The sequence below is a fragment of the Ixodes scapularis genome, unplaced genomic scaffold (assembly GCF_016920785.2).
Source record: "Ixodes scapularis isolate PalLabHiFi unplaced genomic scaffold, ASM1692078v2 PGA_scaffold5__190_contigs__length_132052651, whole genome shotgun sequence".
NCBI lineage: Eukaryota > Metazoa > Arthropoda > Arachnida > Ixodida > Ixodidae > Ixodes > Ixodes scapularis.
The window spans coordinates 130,669,535-130,690,353 of NW_024609880.1; the positions used below are offsets into that span (position 1 = coordinate 130,669,535).

Here is a 20,819-nt window from a genome sequence, read left to right on the forward strand (position 1 = left end):
TTGTTAGTCTTCGCGCATTGGGAATTTGGTTTAAACAATCTTGCCTGTACCGATGGTGTTTGACGTATTCCCAGATCATGTCATGTATGCTTGCCGTGGCTTGGCATTCGTGGCATTAGTCGTGTAGTAAAAGTCCCGGTTTTTTCTTTTTTTTTTTTTTTTTTTTTTTTTGCGGTACGAGTCATTGCAGTGCCGATGCGGAGTTTGCGTATACAGACTCCGCACCGGCACGGGGGAAGGGGGGGCGTTCGCCCCCCTCCCCCCGTAAATCTGCCCCTGGCAGGGTATACATGAATGTTTCTCAAATATTTTTTGTCTCGAAGGACATACTTCTATTTTTTGTCGACGATAAAACAGTTTGGCAACCAACACTGAAATTGCTTTGTAAGGTATCTTTATATATGCTTAGCGGCATTAGCGATAGATATATGGCCCCATCACCTGCCCCGTGCTCCCCTTTTTAGCGTAGTCTCTCGCAATGGGGAGTTTCAGTAACTCTATCGTGTGGTCCGATAACTATATCCACAATAACAATGCGATGCATGCGCGAAGGCGCCCGCGGAGTATCAAATATCGTTATCGGAGCTATAGGAACAATAAATGTAGTAGTAAAATTTCCCAATGAAACCCGTAGCCCCGAGATCTGGAGGAAGGCAGTTCGTCGATCGAGGACCCCGTGGGGTACCCTCCCCGGACGTTCCTGGCCCGGCTGGAACTCCAGGCGCCCGTGCTGTCCAGCTGGATCCACGCCCTGCACCTGGGCCTGCACCGAGGTCCGCACCGGGACCCCGTACGTTCAGCTGCCGCGAGCCGCGGTGGGAAACTTGGTAACGCCGCGGTGCCTGGAACACGTTTTCACTGCTGTGTTTGGCGTCTAATCATAGCTCAAAAGTGGTTCCCAAGCGGAAACAAATGACATAGCAGAAGGCGTCGTGTCATGCTGCCGGATGTCGCGATTCTGGCGGTCGATGGTAGGAGCCCTGGCGAAAGAATACGGATGGATGGATGGATGGTAATGGCTATACCCTTTGTAACGGGCAGCAGCTTGCGCCACCTAGCCTAACATTTCATCATCCTTTCTACTATTTTTTTTTAAATTTGTATGAATATTGTTATAACAGACCCCCAGCTCTCTTACGAGAGGGGGGTCTGTTACGAGCGAATGAGATTGTCGCTGTCGCTGCGGCTTTCCAACTCCTCGCTTCTTCCGTGGATTGCCATCAAGCTGGACAGCGATCCTGAGCAGAACAGGCGTCTGCCATATCTATGCACCGTCGCTGCGACACCACCAGTGTCGCGGCCGGTGACAGCATGACACCTGTATGACGTCATCGGGCGGAAATTGGGGGACCACTTTTTAGGAGGTGGCAAGAGCCGGAGACGCGTTCCAGGCACCGCGTTGTAACACCCCAAGGCTGCAGTTCTACGGCGACTCTTTTTAAATATATAGATTCATATTTTTTTACAGCGGAGCTGTTAAGGGCTAGGTTCCCCAGGATCGTGTACCCCGCAAAAAAATGGACACTGAACTCTAGACACCTACCGCCATCTATGAGCTACGGCGGCAAGCCACGTATCAGGTTGCCGCCGTCGCTCATAGATGGCGGCAGCCTTTCCCCATTGACTTGCCGACTTGCGGCCGGCCATTACTTTCCATTGTGCAGCTCCGCTGGTCTTCCTTCTTCACTAGAGTAAAAAAACTGAGTCTTTTTTTTTTATTTTTTACTCAAAATGAGCATGTGAATAAGGTCCTTTCATAAACATAATTCCCGCAAAACGTGTAATGGAGGTGGGTATCGGAAGTGCGTAAGAAAAGTGAGACACAAAAGTGCAACGCGCAATTTCCCCGCTAGATTTAACGAGTACATTGAATTTGAGTATAATTATAAGCCAAATCATGTTTTCCCCCAAATTTAGAGCGAAAACGCTCCCCCGCTAAATTTAGCGAGGAAATTGAATTTCAGTATAATTTATACGCCTCTTCGGTCCTATCCCTGCGCGACCCAACGTCTGACAGGTCGTGCGATGTGCCAAAAAGTCGACCGTATTCGATCAGACAGCGGTCAATCACTGCGTCGTGTTCAATCACGTGAGGTAATCAGGTTCGGCCGTCTTTTTGGCCCATCTTTTTGGTACGATCAGTCAGACGTTTGGTCGCGCATGGATATGACGTAAGCGGACCTCCCAGTAGTTATCACCAGCTGTTGGCTAATACAAAAAAAAAACAAAAAAACTGTGAGGTCGTTTTTTGCGGTCATTAATAAGCTGGACGCAGCTGTCCATGGGTGTGGAGCACTCCGAAAAAGTGGTTCCAGCAGGGCGTGGAAAGGCTGCCACACAAGGGCTTCAAGAGCATTCAGTTTCGGGGAGAGTCTGTCGAGAAGGTGGACTAATGTACAGACCTATAAATGACCAAAATCTGCAGAAAAAAAAATTCTAAATCAATACGATATATCGCTCGTACACCGATTCAAAACTCCATCAATATAATATGATTACTAATAACATTTCTGTTCAGAAAATGTATACAGGCATTTTCTGGGCCCGCAAAAGCACTTTTGTGCTTGTGGGCAGGACCTGGCATCCAGTAGAAATTACCGTGACAAATAAAACAAAAAACAAAGTAACAAAAAAGATGCTCAAAAGCGCCTCAAACAAGACGATATAATCGAATCATTTTGCGCGGCACAATACAGTTCAACAGTATACATTCACAGTAAACACCATGTGTTTAACTCCCTTTTCATTGCTCTTATCGAGTACAATTAAAAAGCCCTTCTGACAGTTTATTATAACAATGAGGCAGATAGAATGACCGAACCCGCTTTCCATAATTTGTAAATATTTTGGGAGTAAAGAAACGCTCATTTTATCTTAAGCCGGGTCACACTGCTTATTCGCGGCGAGAAGTATGGGTATCGCCGCCTGGTGCATTTCTTTTTCACAACCCAGAGCGAGGATACATCAACTTCCTCTGCTGGTGCAAGCACGTGCAATGCCAAGCTTCTATGCACTGTGAAAGTTAAAGCATAACCGTGTGGGTCGCACGTGCACTACCCCGGGTGAGGAAAATAGAAGCGCCCAGCTTCTCACCGTGAATGCATCATAAAAAAAAAAAGAAAAAGTTAAAGCCGTTTACAACTCCCTGTAGCGCCGGATTCGAGCGCAGCTCTTAAGGAGGAGGATGGAAGGGTACTGAGGGATAGGTGACTCCCTGTTACCTCACGAGGGTCACGAGTGTTATCCTCACGAGGGTCATGAGGGTTACCCCCTGAGGTCACGTGACCTCAGGGGGTAACCCTCATGACCCTCATGAGGGCAACCCTCGTGACCCTCGTGAGGGTAACCCTAGTAACCCTTGTGAGGGTAACCCTCGTAACTCTTTTGAGGGTAACTAACCCTCGTAACCCTTGTGAGGGTTACGAAGGTTACCAGGGGTTACTGTCACGAGGGTTACGAGGGTAACCATTGCCTTCCCACCTGCTAACCGGGCACAAACAAATACCAACATACCGACGACAAACACTCTCAAGGTGATTGGCTCATCTCTGTCCATGCCATTGTGATCGCCGTTTTGGACCCGTTCAAAGCTTTGAAGCTTCGAAAGGGTCGTCAAAACCACTCGCACCAAGATTGATATGGAGCATCATCGTGCTGAAAGCGTTCCCCGGCCAATATTAGCGTCTTTGGCACTGTGCATGCAATAAACTTATCACTCATGCTTATTTCCCCAGATCTCTTACAATTATGTTGTTATTATTGCGTGTTTCAAGACAGTAAAATTATTCTTCAATGCCCCCAAGCACCGACGCCGCGTCTGATGCCGTACATATTCGTACCGCCATCATGCACGCAACGTCGGTGCTTGAAGGCATTGAAAAATACTTTTACCCCGACGACAGTGTTTCCGTCTCTTGTTGTCCTTGTGTTTTTTCGGCGCTTATCTACGTCTACGTTCTTGAGTTGCAACGGACTATAACCCCAAGGAGTATGGCCTGCGTCAGCATCGCCGCCAGCGCGTCTCGCAGTGTCTCCCAACGAGCAGCACGCGGTGTCGCCAAGAGGAACGCGAGTGGCGCTTGTCGTCTCTCGTCGAGCTTAGCGTGTTGGCCGCTTGGAGTCCACTAACGGTGACGTCATGCGCAGGCCTTGTCGTCGTATTGGTCCATCTCGCACGTATGTAGGGAGCAGGGCCGTACCCAGAAAAATATTTCGGGGGGGGGGGGGGGGGGGGGGGTTTCGGGGACAACGGCGGCCATTTTGAAAGTGCCTATTGTCTTATTTTCGCCTATGAATCATGTGCATCGGCGGCATATAATGGAGAGTTACAGCAAACCGGAGAACCGGTCCCGGTTTGGTACCCGGTAGCCGACCGGCGCCACTGCGCGTGCGCAAAGGTGGAGATTAAAATCGGCTGGCTGCCAGTGCACCGACCAGGGCCATACCCAGAAAAAAATTTCGGGGGGGAAGGTCAGAACCCCCTAACCCCCCCCCCCCCCCCCCCCCCCCCCCCCCTGGTTACGGCCCTGGTAGGGAGGTACCGTAACTGGAAGCTAGTTGCGCTGCGCGCAGCATGGCCGTCTCCCGGCCGAGGCACGGGCCTGGACCTGTGCTGCGGTCCGACGCTGCACCATGCGGCCGTGCTGAGCAAGTTCCTAGCCAACGTGTACCTGGCAGACCCCGAGCAGGCCAACCGCAACGCCCTGCAGGCCTGGATCTGCAGGGAGCCCGGCTGCCCCGACTACAGCCCCTTCCTCGCCATGGTCTCCGCCGTCGAGGCACTGCCGTGAGCTTCGTTCGAAACAAAGAGTCTTTCTAACAGCTGCATAGAGCTGCGGAGATCCCACATATACAGCAGCAATCGCTTCGAAAAGAAGTACAGTCGGAGACAAAAGTTCCCGGACCACGTAAGCGGTCCGGGTCCTAAAACCTGCACCGTCACGCAGTCGGCGCTTCAAAGAATCTCGCTACTCGTATACGAAGCTATTATCTAGGGTCTTTAATCCGTATTCCGCTCCAAGCTGTGCCAGATGTCCGAGAAAATCGAGACGCGCTGGCCGGCTGACTGCGCCCATGAATCAGCGGGAGACGCGGATCTTGCAGACAGGGCAGCGCGCGCCACTTTTTGGCCAACGCTCTTCTCCCAACTTGGACCCCAACTATTTTCATTTTTGTTGGCGGACCTCTTTAGACGCTATAAGAACAGATTTGTCAAGCATCGCATCGTGGTAAATAATTAGGCAAAAGGCTGGACTGCCGATTTTTTTTTTTTTTTTTTCAATTCGCATAAAAATAAAAGCATAAATGCTCCTCTCCGGCTGATTCACGGACGCGGCCAGCCGGCCAACGCGGCTTCTTAGAGCGATATCTGACGCCGCAGCGCGGATTAAAAACCCTAAATAAGAACTTCGTATACAAGCATTCTTTGAAGCGCCGACTGCGTGACGGTGCAGGTTTTAGGAAGGCGCACAGCAGAGGTTGGGACCGCCATGTTGTTCCAGTGGAATGTGCTCTGTCATTTGTATTGGTTGTCGCTACTTGTAAAAGAATTGTATCGAGGGACTTTAGCGCGGATGCTTCTGAAGCGGCGCCACGCGGCAAGTTATCGGGGATCGCAGCGCGGCTGCCGGAAACGAAAAACTCGGCATCCCTGCGAGCAGAGAACGACGCGCATGCGCCAAGTGCCGGCCTCGACCGCGCCGTCAGAGGGCGCAGAAATGCATCTCGGCCGCCGATCCAGTGGTCCGGGAACTTTTGTCTTCTTTACTTCCACGCTGTGGCGTCACAAAGGACGGGGGGTTACGCTCAGCGTTAACTCGTGGCGCGCCGAAAAGCTGGCGTGACTCGAGAATTCTGATTGGCAGATAGGGTCCTGACGTCACAGCCACATGACAAAAAGAATACAAATCAATAGAATATGAATCGAGACTTAAATCGTGATTTAAACCAGACCAGTTTTACTATGATTTAAATCAAACCTTTCCCGCAAAAATAACCCCGGATATATTTTTGCTCTTTTATTGTCTGCCATTTGGCGCGTTCTGTGTGCATCTTTAAAAATATTTAAATCATCAAAGAAGAAAGATTTTTAGAATGTTGAGCAGGAGCAAGAAGAGGTGCTCTTCTTAGCAAATCGAACCGTTGAGCTTCGTTCGTCAAACATGTAACGTCGTACTGAAGCAAAATCAGAACGCAAAAGAAAGAAACAGGAGTTAGAAAAGTTCTTTTGAAATGGAGTCAAAACGCGAAAGAAAAATGAAATATAGCTTTTCAGCGTGAAACGTTCTCTGGCTAGGTGTTCGGCATCTTTTGAAGCCTGGATAAAAGCGTGGACGCGACACTCGACACTGATTGGTTGACGGGTGGGGGAGGAGGAGTGAGCCGCTCGACGCTGATTGGTTAATGAGGAGGCCATGTGACCAGAGGGATGGGCGAAGAGGAGGCAGGTAGGGGTGGAGCCGGACCACCTGTGCGCACTGAGGGAGAGGAGCTCGGGAGAGTATGGAAGGCTCTGGAAGATCGCCAGGTTTATCAGCCCGATCAGCGCTACTTCATTCTAGGAACAACTAACAAGTGTGCACACGGTACGCGTTACAATGTCTGATGAAGGGTGTCGCGAACGTAGGCCTCTGCTGTCTGGAAATTCAGAGTATCGCTAAACGTTTGGGATGCTAGAACGTTTCACGTATGCTACACAATTGCACAGCAATTTGCCATAAAGTTTAACTAAAACAAATCAAGCTGTTTTTGTTTTAGTGTGGACAAGGTTACATAAATAGGAAGTTGTAAATTAAACTGTACTTTTTATTTACAGTAATTCTTTTGTTCCACACTTTTATCGATGATCTATAGGTGTAAAGAGTGACTATTTTTGAGCTACAGTGATTTATATCAAGTTAAACTGAATTAAATTTATATAAAAATAATTAACTGACTTAAAGCCAAAACATTTCTACTGCGGTTCAAAGGATTGGAACACTTTGAGACCCCTTCTCGGTCCCCTCTGCTATTCTTCACGGGATGAATATTTTACGAAGAAGCTTTCATCCAAAAATCAGGAAAAATAAAAATAAAAAGCGAGAGCTGAAGAAACATTTCGAGTCCATTTTGTTTAAGAAGATAAGAAGAGCGAATCGGGCGAACAAGTGTAAAGGAAGTAAAGCCGTTTGTGTGGGTGGCAGAGAGCGAATCGGTCGAACTTGCGAGGCGGCGCAGGTCGACGATGGGCCTGGCCCACGTGGAAACCCGACTGCGTTCCGCTCTCCGCGGGGTGCTCGAGTGCAACCTGGGCCATCCTCACCTGCTGCCGTCCGTCCACCGCCTCTTCAGGCTAGACGTCGTCGTGCTGCTGGCCAGTGCCCTCCAGGTGGGCTGTAAGGGACAGGCGTCGTTGTCAGCCCACCCCGAGGGTCGACCGTCGGGCTAATCCGAAATGCTATTTAGAGGAAGACACACCCATGGCTCCTTTCGGCGCTCTTATTTCGAGTAAAGCACTGTTTATAAGTGTACAGTAAAGTGCTCTTCCCTGTAAAATAGACCTCTCCAGGAAATCCCAGAAGGCCCCTCGTCAATCTCTTATCCTTCTGCTTTCTTTACGTTCTGAAATCTCAAAATGCTAAGGAAGCACGAGCAACTTTTTTCTATATAGGGGTGCTCCTTCACGCGGCGTTCATTAAATTGCCGTTGTGCGTCGAAAAGACGATGGAAGGCGCTGCATATTTCCGGAATGGTGTATTCTTCATTCCTTGAAGGCTGCACAACGGGTGCTGTGGTGCAGTGCAGGAAAGCGACAACATCCCCGCTTCAAGCAGCTTCAGCGGGAGTTGTCCTAGGGTGTATACATCGAAATATTATTGCCTGAACCAGTGGTTTTATTAAAAGATACATTCACTAAGCCCCACCAAAAAAAAAAATTATAAAAAAGAAATTAAAGCCGTTTACAACCCCCTGTAACGCCGAATCAGAGCGCAGTTCTTGAGGAGGAGGAGGGGAAGGGTACTGAGGGGAAGGTATATCCTTCCTCCCTCCTCCTCACCTCCTCACCCTGCCTGCTACTCCTCTTTCCGAGCGGCGTCGCTGTCGGCGTTGCCATCAGCGTAACCGTGAGGTCACTGACCCTCGTGACGTCGCGTGACCCTCGTGACGTCACTGGGGTCACGTGACCCCCGTGAGGTTATATCCGAGGCAGTCCGCACTCCAAGAAATCTGGAGCGCCCGCTCTCCCGCAAAGCACTTGGAGCGCGCAGCAATCTACGGAAAGAACTCGGCGAATGACGGGACAGATAATATATAAAGCTAAAACAAACTCCGCTCTGTGGCACTGAGCAGGACTTTTCACTATTCCCGCAGCGCAGATTGTCCCCTGGGGTTTAAGCATATTACGAGCCCTGTCATTTACCGAATTTGCTTCGTAGATTTTCTGCGCTCTCCAAGTGCTTAGCGGAAGAGCAGACGCTCCAGGTTCCTCATGGCGCATTCCACCGTTCGTTTTGGAGCACTCCGGGATCGACTTTTCTGGGGCGCGCCTATCTCACATGGCGATCGGGATCAAAAGGACGCGTTCCACTTGTCCTTTGAGATCAACTCCCACTCCAGATCTCGATCCGGATCTGAGGAAAGTCGCTACGTCGATTTCGGCGGATTCGACCGGAAACCAGCTTGGCCAGCCCTCGGCGCTCACACGTGACTTCCTTTCTCGCCAGGCATCTCGCCTCGGTGAAATTCGTAATAGCCACTCACGAAGTGCCGCCCGCCTTACTGTTGCTGCTGCTGCTGCTTGATGACAGTTCGTCGTCAAGTTGCTCGAGCAGCTCCTCCAGGAGCAGCGGCTCGAGTAGCAGCGACGACGAGGATTGCTCGTATGTCTCGCATGAATTCGACTGCCTTTTTGGACCTCCGCAGAAGAGGCCGAAAATCGTGACGTACTTGGACACCGTTCACGAGTATTCCGCTGAAGAGGCAAGTGGGCTGGGCTGATGCACATCGCTTATCGACACGCATCTCTCAGATCATGATTAACTTCGCTCGTGTGTTTAACACGCGTTGTTAGCGCCGCGATTGCGAAAAAATGTGCTTCGAGATCCGGGGACCGCGGGAAGGGCACTCTCGGAAAGGTGAATGACGGGAAGGCGTCCGCCGATCCCGGAGGTATGGTCATGCTCCCCAGTGGGATCAGGGAGAGGAGCTACTCCGTTTGGATCGAGTACTCTATATCGGATCTGGTCTACTGATCCCGGCGCGCTCCAAAACGACCAGAGGAATTCGCCGTTAGAATCCGAAGTGAAATGAGTACGTTTCGAGACCGGAGCTACGACAAAATCCCGATTCCGGTCTTGTGCGTGGATCGTTGCGTCTCTGTCGTTTCTCTGCATGTGACAACTGTATCTGGTACGTGTATTCTGTACACGTGTGGCTCGTAAAAAAAGAAAAGCAAAAAAAAAAAAAAAAACGATTTCTAGAATTATGCTAAAAGGATCCTATTTCGGATCCTGCTCTTTAATATGTTCGTTGCACTGTTTCTGCTCTTTAATATGTTCGTTGCACTGGCCTTGTCCCATATTGTACGTTTCAGTCATTGTTTAGAAGCCCGTCCTACAACGCCCTCCTTGAGAAGGCAGTAGTATCTGTAAATAAATAGATAAATAAATAAATAAATTTTTAGGGTGTTCACCGGCACCTTGAGGGTGCTGTTGTAGCACCCTTATGGTGCTGGCACTAAATATGTGGGGTGTAGCACCGGCGTCACAAATTTAACGCGTGCGTGTGATTCTCGCCGCATCTGCCTGCAGGATCAGAGCCCGGAGCCCGCGGCCCAGGTGCAGGTGCTACGACGCGTGGGTCGGCGCCTGCGCAGGGGCGGTCTCCTGGCCCTCGTGGGCGTAGCCCCCCCTGGCCCCGCTCCCAAGAACGCCCTGGAGGACGCCATGCTCGCCGCAGGTTACGCCAACCTTTGTTGGGAGGCGCGTGACATGGTGCCCCTCGGCTCGTGCCCTTCCACCAGAAGTTTCTTGCTGCTCGCCAACAAACTCTGGCAGGCCTAGTTCCTGTTCCAGACTTCGATGGCGTGCAGTCCACGACGAAGCTGAGAGGCGCGCTACGATTGAGCTCTTGCCGCTAATAAAATGTTCGCGCTGCGAGTTCACGAAAAGGAACGATTCAATAGACATATCTACCGCCAAATCGTGATATCCCGAATGAACGCCCGCTCCCGAAAGATTACCCACATTCCTCTTTTACACTCCACCGTGGAACAGGGGCCAACTTATGGGTCAGGCTTGGCAAAATAGGAGGGGGCGGGGTCCGCAGAGGGATCTGATGTCACGTGCGCGAAGCATTGCCCAGATACGGATTGTTGACCTAATATTTAACATTAAAAAAATAAAAAAAAAATAAACATTTCTTTCTAGAAAAAGCTGGTGTATGTCTTTTTTTCAAAAATGAAAACAAGTCTCGGAAGCTTATGGGGCCGTCCCCCCCCCCCCCCCCCCCCCCCCCCCCCCCCGTCCCCCACCTCGCTTAAATTCACCCCTGCCGTGGGAAAGCAAATATCTCCAAGCCTAGTCGAATCTTTTAAAAAGCATATCTTCGGCAATGGAACAGCCCACGCTGTCAATCGCAGTAAGCTTTGTGTGGTTGTTTGTATTTTTTCGCTGTTAGTCTAGTCAAACATAGATAGTGAACCGTGGCATTTTTTTAGGGGTTTTATGTTTGCGTTTACGTGTCCTCTAGTACGTTTCAGTAGTAATTAAACTGCACAATTGACTTTCCGTAGCTTCATTTTTGTGTAATTTGTAATTGTAATTAATTACTTTTGACTAAACACGCAATTGAAAGGGCTTCTAGCTGTAGTTTAATTACTGAACAACTACCTTGTGATTTTATGAGGCTGGAGCTTCGAATTGTCAGAAAACTCAGCTAGATGACTGTTCATTTTCTGATGCGTGCCTTAGTTCAAGCGGCAGTAATCAAGCCACCGTTGGCATTCTTGGAGGCCACGATTCAGGAGGAAACCGTCAGTCACCTAATCCGGCCCGTTAGTCACAAAGTTTGGAGGCCCCTGATATAGACGCTTTGCAGCAGCTGTGCATGGGCGCCGCCATAACTGACCTTCAATTTTTGTTTCCTTTTATTCCGTTCGCTTCACTTCACCATTGCCACAGCAGGCCAGGTTATTGTCACTTTAAGTGCTGCTGTGTCCTTCTCCCCAGCATAGGCCCTTGTGGAGACTCGTCAACGCCCGCTTCAGTGGCTCGGCACCTCGGTAAGACAAGAGAAGGGCGGCTATGGCGGCTCAATTTGGCGCGTGTGTAAAGCGTCTATAGAACATTGTCGATGCTGCTCCTTGCTCGGCGGAATCCTGACATGGATGAAGGAAATAGGTTTCTCTTTTCGAGGTCCCATTCGATTCGCGAGAGTAGCATCCTTTCCATATTTTTTTCAAACACAACTTGATAAAGAAAGAGGACGACATGAACTTATGCCCAAAGGAGATTTGCCTGGTGTAAGAATAGGAACTATAGACGCTTTACACACGCGCCAAATTACAGCCGCCATTGCTGACCTTCTCTTGACTTACCGAGATGCCGAGCAACTAAAAAGGTAGTTGACGATCCTCTACAAAGGCCGATGCTTTAGAAAAGGATACAGTTGAATCTAATATGGCAATAACCTGGCCTGCTATGGTAATGATGAAGTGAAATAAACGGAATAAGGGGAAACAAAAACTGAAGGTGAGTTATGGCGGCGTCCATGCACAGCTTCTCCAAAGTGTCATACGTGCGGTCTTCCACTCAATGGGCATATTTCCAGATTCCAAGTGTTATGGACACCCAGTATATATTTTTTCGCCATGTCACCGAGATGAGCCCTAAAAATCAGAGCGGGGACATTATCCTGAGAAGCTATACTGGGAGTTGAGTCTGATTTTAAAACATCTGGCGTAATACGTTTGCAAAATTCTTCAGTTATTCCCGTCTGGGAATAACCGTTAGCTGCGGAGTTCCCGTCTGGGAACTCCGCAGCTAACGAAAGGGTTACGTTAGCTGCGGAGCGGCGCTTAAACTTTGCGTCGCCATATCCGAGTTGTGCGTTTTCTGGGGTTAGGTAGGGGCGCTCCTAGATTTCCAGCGTTTCTCACAGAGCTTGCCGAGATGTCGCTGGACATGTTTTTGTTCTCGTCTAGATATGTTATATCTTCTCTGTTCATCGTTTTTCGTGCGTTCGGCTCGTCTACGGATAGCTTGAAATCGTTAATATTCTTCGTTTAGTGCTTCCTGTCTATCGTGTACTCGGATCGTTTTTGTAGCCTTTATAGTCATAGTCCTTATGATATAAGCAAAGTAGGTATTTAGCGATGGTGATAGACTCGCTGCAAGTCTACCACCACTATACTGAAGACTTGTTCAACTTTTGCCCTAATAAAGTTGCAGTTTGTACATGCAAGTTTTCTTGTTTTTTTTTTTTTTTCTCATTGCGCATGTTATTGAACCCGTGTATTAATGCGCATGTTGGAAGGTGATCACTGCCATGGGTTTCAATTTCCACGAACGTAGGTTTATGTGCAAAGTGGGAGGGTGCCAGCGTAATGTCTGAACAGCTGCTCGTTGTGGCGACTCTAAAAAAAAATGTCGGATTTCAATTAAAATCAATATAACCAGATTGTACTTGTGGGCGATGTTTATAATGGCTTCTCCCCGCGATGTCGTTTTCCCCCTCCCCATAAAGGATGATGAGCGTTAAAATCGTCACTCAATATGTGGGGAGGTGGGGTTGTTTTGATTACGTTCTCAAGACGTCCCTTGTCGAGGTGAGCTCTTGGCTCAATTTACGCAGCAAAAACTGTTAGTGCTGCGTCGTTTTTCGTGATAGTTGCAATCACGTACTCACTGGTATAGGATGGGAAGTTACATTGTGTTGCGCATATGTGAGCTGTTTTAGTATGGCAAGTAAGAGTCTACTGGGCCTCCTCCCCTGATCGAGTGAAATATGTCGTATTTAAACGAGCGTATTGTACGAGGAACACTTGATTCCGATATTGTATACTTGCAAATTAGCTGGCGAAGGTCCGACAGACGGTTGCGGAGACCTCGTGCGTTTCATTGAAAGATGTAGGATTTTGCTCGCTGCTGTTCTAGAGAGTCTAGGGAGATTAAGAAGTTACGAATCAGGGGTATAAAAGGTTCTCTTTGTGGTTGTGGTGGAAAGGGAGAAACGTATCGGTGTGCGTTGGCGGTGACCTTGAGAGGTGGTTATAAAAGCTGTAGACGGAGTAAAATTTGTTAGCTGAGTTTGAGACGTCTGTCTATCCCCTTATTTCTGTGTCTTTTTACATTTGTGCTTTCATTTTTCCTTCCCAGTCTCAGGATTTTAACATCATGATCAACATACACCAGCTCACCTGCACCTTGAAAATCTTTACGAATCAGTGTTTTCAATAAAATGGTCATGAAACGATTTTTCAACTTTTTTCTTCTAAGCTTTCCTCCTGAACTCACAAATCGCGCATTGTACCAAAGAGTTCAAGAAGGCGGAAAAAAGGGACTCCCCTCTTGCTCGGGCCCTCTTCTCCTCCTAGAAGATTAGCTTGTCCTCGAAGCTCGAACAAAGGTTGCTTTCCCCACTTCGTTCACCCCGAAACTGACAGTGCTGTGGAAGCTACGTGCTCGTTGGGCCAGCCACACTTCTGCCACGTGATCACGCTCCCTCGCGCATACCCATGTGAAGAGAATGAGGTCAGGTGATGAAAAAGAAGCGGCTGATTGGTCCGGCAAGCGCGTAGCTTCCACCACACTGTCACCTTAGGGGTGAAGGGAGTAAGTGAGGTCCGGTGTCGTGTGACGTGCGTTTGTGCCTTTGGGTGCCGCAGATGTATCAGTGAAAAGGCAGAGAGATTTCGAAGGGAGGGAGGTACGAAATGGTGCGCTGTTACTTCAAAATTTCGTACCTGAAATCAGGCTTTCGACTTTCTACCTTTTTTCTTTTGGCCCACTAAATCATATGCTATTAGTAAAATCCCATTTTAAATTCATTTATGTCAGCCCGAAATTCGTTTCAAGACGAAAACCTTATACGGCTCATCGTTCAGTCGACCTTCAAAGTCCTTGAGCGAAAACACGTCGGCGACACGAAAAGTACCAAAACACGTCGGCGAAATAAAAGGTACCCATGAAACGGCGCCCAAAGTGCGTCGTCAGAGAGAGCGCGCTGTCTTCGGAGGTTCGCTATCACCGGGACCATAGCCGACGTTACGATCCGAGTGAGCCAATGAAACGGCGCCAAAAGTGCGCCGTCAGAGGGCGCGCTGTCTTTGGAGGTTCGCTGGATGGCGCATTGAGGAGACAGGTACGAAGCCTCCGAAAGTAAGCGGCTTGTCCCGGAAGTGAGCACTTGACAAGCTTTTCAACTCTTCCGAGTGCTGAATAGAACAGCGTTCAGGGCGCTGGACTTTTTCTTGTCATCCCAAGAGAGCCTGCTTGTTGCGGAGTAGCAGCGCATGCTGACGGGTAAGTCTCCTGGGAAGCCATTCGGTGTGAAAATTTTGAGATTCTAGTTTATGGAGTATGCGTATGTCCCGCGTTCGAATGCCTTATTCTCATGACTCAATTGAAAACGGGAAAAGTAAAACCCAATCAAAGACACAAAAAAGCATGGGCCAAAATATCGTATGTACGCACTGGGAAGCCCAGCACAGGCCGGACTTCCGGGACAAGCATCGAACTTCCGGTGGCTTCACTTGCGCCATGCTTGGAGATCAGTGGGCACCGGGTTTGACTTGTTTCTCGTGTAGCTGTAGCGTGCCTTGTACCCTTTGTATAAGACCTTGCAGTTCTACTACTACAGTTCTACTTACAGTTACTTCTTAAGTAGACTAGTAACTTAGTAGAACTTAGTAAGTAGAAGAACTACTAGTTCTACTACTTACAGTTGTAGTTCTACACTGTTGTTTTCAAGTCCACATTTTGTCTGTTTTTTTTTTTTTTTTTGTTTTTTCATGCATTTTTACTTGGTATTGCAGCATTTTTGTTTCTTTATCTAAATCTAGAAATGTCAAATACAACTTCAAGTTTTGTATGTTTTAGAAGGGACACTGACAGGGTATTTATGCTCTCCGAGATTTTTATTTTTACATGACATGCGAGAGCCCAACTACCCAGAACACAATTTGCGGCTTGAAATTCGTTTTCTTTGCGGCCGAAAACCGCCGATCGAGAACCGTCACGCGCCGTTCTCATGGTTCAGGTAGACGCACACACCTAATATAATCACAGACCTGGGTTATCGAAGGCACACACTCCAATATAAGAAATAGAAAACAAACGATACCTATTAGTCGAGGCTTCTAAGAAACTGCACAAAAATGTTGATTAAAGGGGGAAAAGAAAGTTGCGCAGTGAACCGGAAAATTAAATTACAAATAGCGCTAGGACGAGGACAGACGAAGATGTGCTTACTATGCGTAATTCTCAACATGGCGTCGTGTCGCACGCGAGCAGTGCACGCGAGAGTCGCGGGCTGGACGGATGAACGAAGCGATGGCGGTGGACGACGGACGTGGGACCTGCACTTCAGAACTGCAGTTGGCGGTACCGGCGAATCTGTCTAGCCTCGAAAGAAAAACGTTTACCGATTACAACAAGTAGGATTTATTCAGGAAGACACGCCCGACCACCAGGGGTGCTATTCTGGTCGCAAACGGGTACCTTTCGAGTTGTGACGTATCGAGAAAGAAGGGGCGGAGCCTCAAACTAGAATGATTCTTGTTTGAGGCTCCGCCCCAACGTTCGGGTTCACGCACGCGGTCAGCTAGAATCTGACGATGCCCTACGTCGCGGTGACGTGTCTACCCAGTTGGGGCGAAGAAATCCCTGCATTTCCCCCTGTTTTTTTTGTTATCTTCTTCCTTTCCTCCGGGACTTAGAACGAGCGAATAACGGAGAAAAGGCTACCTTCCGGAAAATGGAAGGAAACAGAGAAAAATAATATTATCCTTTTATAAAATACGAATGATTATTTCAATAATTATGACGTAAAGTAAATTTAGCTAGGATATCTCAGCTTTTTTTTCTAGAAGTCTTTCGCTACGGTCTTTGAAAACAAACATGGCGAAAACCGTGGTAACGACCTTGTGGTGTTTGTGTCTCGCTTGCGTGGTTGCTTTCCCTGTTTCTGCACGATACGGATGGCATTAGGATAAGAAAATAGTATGTGAAGGTACGCTGCGACACCGTTATCCTTTGTGAAGCCGTCGTGAACATAAGCTGCAAATGAAATTTCCTGTTCGCCTGTGAAGGAGACTCCAAGTGGATACAGAGCTGACGACGACTCTGTGGTAGTATATGACAAGTCATGAGATCGACGCAGAGTGCAACGGTTGTGAGCATTCTCTGGATGATGCAGGAAAGTTTCTTCGGGCAGTTTTAATTATGCTTTGCTCCTTTGCTCACTGCAGTGATTATGCCGGTATAGTCTCCATAAGCCATGCTCTTCTCTTTCGGCGCTGAAGAAATGCACGCGACGGCATAATCTCGGGCAGTCTTTTTTACTTATTTTTATTTGCAGAAGAGCTCGTGCAAAAAAGAACGGCTTTTACGTTTTCACACGTCCCTACATAGGTACCTCTAGAAGGCACCCTAGGTACCTCGCTTTCCCATTGGCTTCATTGCGCGTGACGATTCAACGTCATTTGCCATGGAAACGTTCGTGAAACTAGAAAGCCTCTGTTTGCCGCTAACAGTCATTTTTCGAGTTCGGGTTGTGACGACAAAATGACGTAAGAACAAGAATGCACGGGACTATTTGCATTGTTTTAACTCGACAACCGTACCCTTGGCGAGTTAAACTCGAAAGAACATGGCCGCGATGCTCGTCGGATCGACCGCGGCTGGGGTTTGACATGCGATCGGTCACTTGATCAACGCGCACACGAATACTTTCGTGCTGTTGGATGAGCCCATTCGGCGACAGGACCGGGTCGAAGAGCACAGTGAGCTGGCGTTTAACGTCTCCGATGTAACACTTGAAGAGATGCAAGACTTGGCTTCTATTTGTGCCGGTGTTATGAAGCTTGAAAGTGGTGGTGTTGTTGTGGCTCGTACGGTACCGTTGCTGAGATTATGAAGACAGTAATAGACCTTTATTCAGCGTTGCCGTGCATTAAAATTCAAAACCTCACCTTGGCACAAAGGGAACGACGTTTCCGCGAGCACGGAGGCAGCAGCCAACGGTCTGAGAAAGAATTGTGCCGCCGCCACGACCGCCAGCGATCGCCCCAACGGCAAGAAAACAAACGACAAGCTCATTGAGTTTTGTGTAGTGCTGACTACTGATTCATCGGACGACAAAGGTGAATGGTGTAAAACGCAACGTAAGTTTGCCAGCGTTTTGCAAAACGAATTCGTTTCGTTGAAAATTTAATTTGTGGAATTCGTTAACGCCTTGAAATTTTGACGGGGACCGCATTGTGAACGCAGGCTTCACACAAGTGTTTTCTACAGTGTGTGCTTTGGCTGCATGCATATAAAGACAAAAACACTGCCTATATGGTGCATAAAATAAAAGATATTTCGTTTATCTTGATAATTTTGACTATCTATTGAGTGCTGTTGATAGTAGTGGCGTAGCCAGGAACTTCTAAGGGGGTGAGGATGGAGGGGGGTTGAGGTGGCTGGGATGTTCATGACTTGGGGTGCCAGGGGGATAATTCCGGAATTTGTGTGTATATTCTAGGGCCCGCCGATTTGGGGAGGGAAGGAGCGAAGCCCTATAAACCCCCCCCCCCCCCCCCATCCCCGGCTTTGCCACATAAGGGGAGCATCCTACATTCACAGGCTGCTATAAGCATGTGCATAGCCACTGAGCTCGTACCACAATGGCAAGATAGTTGCTGACATTCTTCACGTTACGTAGCAGTTCTTTCTTTTTTGTACATATGCTCGCTTTTCCTTCACACATCTACTCTGTCTCCGCTTGTCGTTTATGCTTGATGGTGATAGGCCAACAGTGCGTATTTGCTCTGCATCACAGGCAAATTTCAAAAATCCAGCTCACACTACTCTTTAATTTCAATGAGTTACTGTCACTTTTGAAACGACCATCTATTGAATTGCTATCATAACACGTATGTTGACTGTAGGACAATTCTATTTTTATTGTTTTTCTTGGTCACGAAGATGACAACCATCCACAAGACACTGGCTAAATTTCTCGTCTACAGTGGGTAACAATGTTACCATACTCTGTCAGACTAAACTGCTGCTGTATAGACAAGTAACGATTAATTTTAGGACAGACCTGTTCGTAGTTTATTGCAGGACATTGAAAAGTGTTCTTATAACTTTCCGATGACTGACTTGCAATTCCAGCAGCTTGGCGTGAAAAGGTAAAACATCTAATTGATACAACGAAATGCCATCAGCAACCCATCCAGATTTTATTGCGTAATTGACAGTAGCTACAGACCGCAACAAATTGTCAACTAAAGACATAGGTACTAAGCGTGCACTAACTTCGAAGCGGTAGAAACCCTGAAGTTTAAACGTCAACTTACCACCATGTTGTTAATGGCAAAATGGTGATTGCGGCAAAGTGTTGGAGTCCTTCAGAATGGTGACGGTCTCCTTCAGACCGATGATGACGGTGACAAAGGTTTAGTTAGAGTCTAAGTTTAGTCAACGCACCCGACGACGTCGGTGTGCTTGTCATGGTGGCGACGAAAGCGTTCTTTCCCACATGCCTCAGCTGCCTCGGTGCGGGGTTTTGTCGACCCAACCGTCTCTTCCCAGCCGGTTGACAGCGACACTCACGACGGCCGTCAAGGCTCTGATCACCATCCACTGGGCATTAGCTATGTGATCATCGGGGGCAACCGCGCCCTTGTAGTTCCCCGTTGCGAAAAATCTCAGTGCGATTCAATTAGTAGCTGCTGCTCGACCGTCATCATCTCTCATCGTCGCCGTCTCTCGTTGTCACACTGCGATCACACGGTGCTTTTCGACAAGCGGTATTGTCGTCAGAAACAGTCGTCGTGCATCGCGAAGGCAACCGGGTGCTCGGGGAAAACCCGTCATTGTACGCGTAGCCATCGTTGAGCAACAAGCATCGCCGCCATTTTCTACGCTCTAGAATCCTGCCCAAAGCTTGTTCCGCTTCGTGCAATAGAAAGAGAGGTTAAAAGCACGAGCGCATCGCCCCGAACGATCTTGCACGAACGTTGGCTTGCACTGCGCAAGCGCGCCTGCTCGACAGGGACGTTGAAAGCCCGGAGCACGTTCTTGTAGCTCCTACACCCGCACTAGCTCGCACTCATAGTGAAACAGAGAGTAGGGTGTGTTGAGTAATACCGCAGTTAATCTAGTGACGCGACTTCCGCAATGTGCTACGTAGGTCGGACGTGCTCATACGTCACTTTGTCGTCACGGTCCGAGCTCGAAGAGTGACAGTTACGGCAAACAGTTGCTTTCGTGTTTCGCGAACGTTCCCATGGGAACCGCGTGGAATTATCACGCGGGCTGTGGCCAATAGGAGCGCGCGGTTCGTAGGGGGGAGGAGTTTTCGAGAAACACGAACATGACCGTTTGTGACCAGAATAGCACCCCAGGACGATTTGCACGAAGGAGTCGCTGAGTCGTCGCCCCTCCGTTCTCCGACACTATTGTGGGCGCCGCCATTTTGGTGCTTGTGCAGAGCAGACGCTATTGCCGATCGTCATAATTCAAAAGTGCAAATTCATCAGTACTAGATTCGGTGTTAGGAAGCTCATGCAATATTGCTCTACTCTGTCGGAATAGCGTTTCCTGCGATTTCAGATAAAGCTTCAGATAACTGGCAACCATGAAGTTAAACCACAATACATGGGCTGCACGTGACGTCATTCAATGAGCGCTCCGATGACCACCAGAGAAGAGGGCAAGAAAGAGCTCCCCTCTTATCAGGAGCCTCCCGGATTTGCACAGGCGTCGCTAATCTCCTCCCAGAAGATTATAGAAGCTTAACCCGTCACTCAAAATTCGTACAAAGGCAGCTTCCCCTCCTCCTCTTACATGGTGGTCAAAAGTATGCGATATGACGTCAGTGGGACCCATGAAGTGTCGTTACTCTGAGGCGTAGCTTATTTAGTGACACTAGTTTAGGTGGTCTAGACACACACACCAAATATAGTCAAAGTCACGGGTCATCGAAAGCACACACTCAGTATTAAAAATAGAAGAAAAAAAATGATACCCATTTTTGTGGCTTCTAAGAAACTACAATTACGCTAAAAAAAAAAAAAAAAGAAGAAGAACTTTTGTTTCAGAACTTGTTTGTGGTACCGGTGAATCTGTCTAGCTTCGAAAGAGAAATCTTTCACCGATAAAAACAATGGACTTGTTCCAAAACCGACGCGCCCCATCGCGGCGAAATACCACGCAGTGCACTCTGGGAACTAGTTGGCCACTCAGTTTCGGTTTCGACTGAGCAGCTTCATCTCATGCTATCACGTCCTGACCAAACGCGCTGCTTGCGTTTTCGATTATCTGACTTTCTACGAATGTACAATACACCCATTTTCGAGCGATACAAAACGAAGCCCGGGGCACTTTCCTTGGTTCCCGCAACACCGAATATTGTGCCTGCGTATGCAAACTTAGTAAGACGTAACTTAGCCACCTCACCCGACGAGTGCATCTTTGAGCTCGTGTCAGTAATCCCGTCTAGTACCAGTGAACAGCAACTGAAAATTGGTCACCTTGAGCCTTGCACATATTTTGTTTGCCAAACGTCCGCTTCTTGTTACTTCATTGGGCGAAAAGCAAGCCGCATTCTCACAGGAGTATCAACGTTGA

At 48.4% G+C, this 20,819-nt stretch overlaps 1 protein-coding gene across 8 annotated transcripts in view; it reads left to right on the top strand.

Moving 5' to 3' along the window:
- The window catches only part of LOC8023368 (basic proline-rich protein), a 28,160-nt gene extending 18,023 nt beyond the window's left edge, over nucleotides 1–10,137 (top strand). For 3 of the 8 annotated variants that reach the window (XM_040215703.2, XM_040215711.2, XM_040215707.2), the window contains 4 exons: nucleotides 635–773; nucleotides 4,573–4,786; nucleotides 7,216–7,366; nucleotides 9,789–10,137. In XM_040215703.2, the coding sequence (XP_040071637.1) occupies nucleotides 635–773; nucleotides 4,573–4,786; nucleotides 7,216–7,366; nucleotides 9,789–10,040 (756 nt within the window). In that variant the 3' untranslated portion in view covers nucleotides 10,041–10,137. Of the gene's footprint in view, nucleotides 1–634; nucleotides 791–4,572; nucleotides 4,787–7,215; nucleotides 7,367–9,788 lie in introns of all 8 variants that reach the window. The other 5 variants (XM_040215705.2, XM_040215709.2, XM_040215710.2 and 2 more) reach the window with 3 other exon arrangements.
- The last annotated feature ends 10,682 nt before the right edge of the window (nucleotides 10,138–20,819 follow it).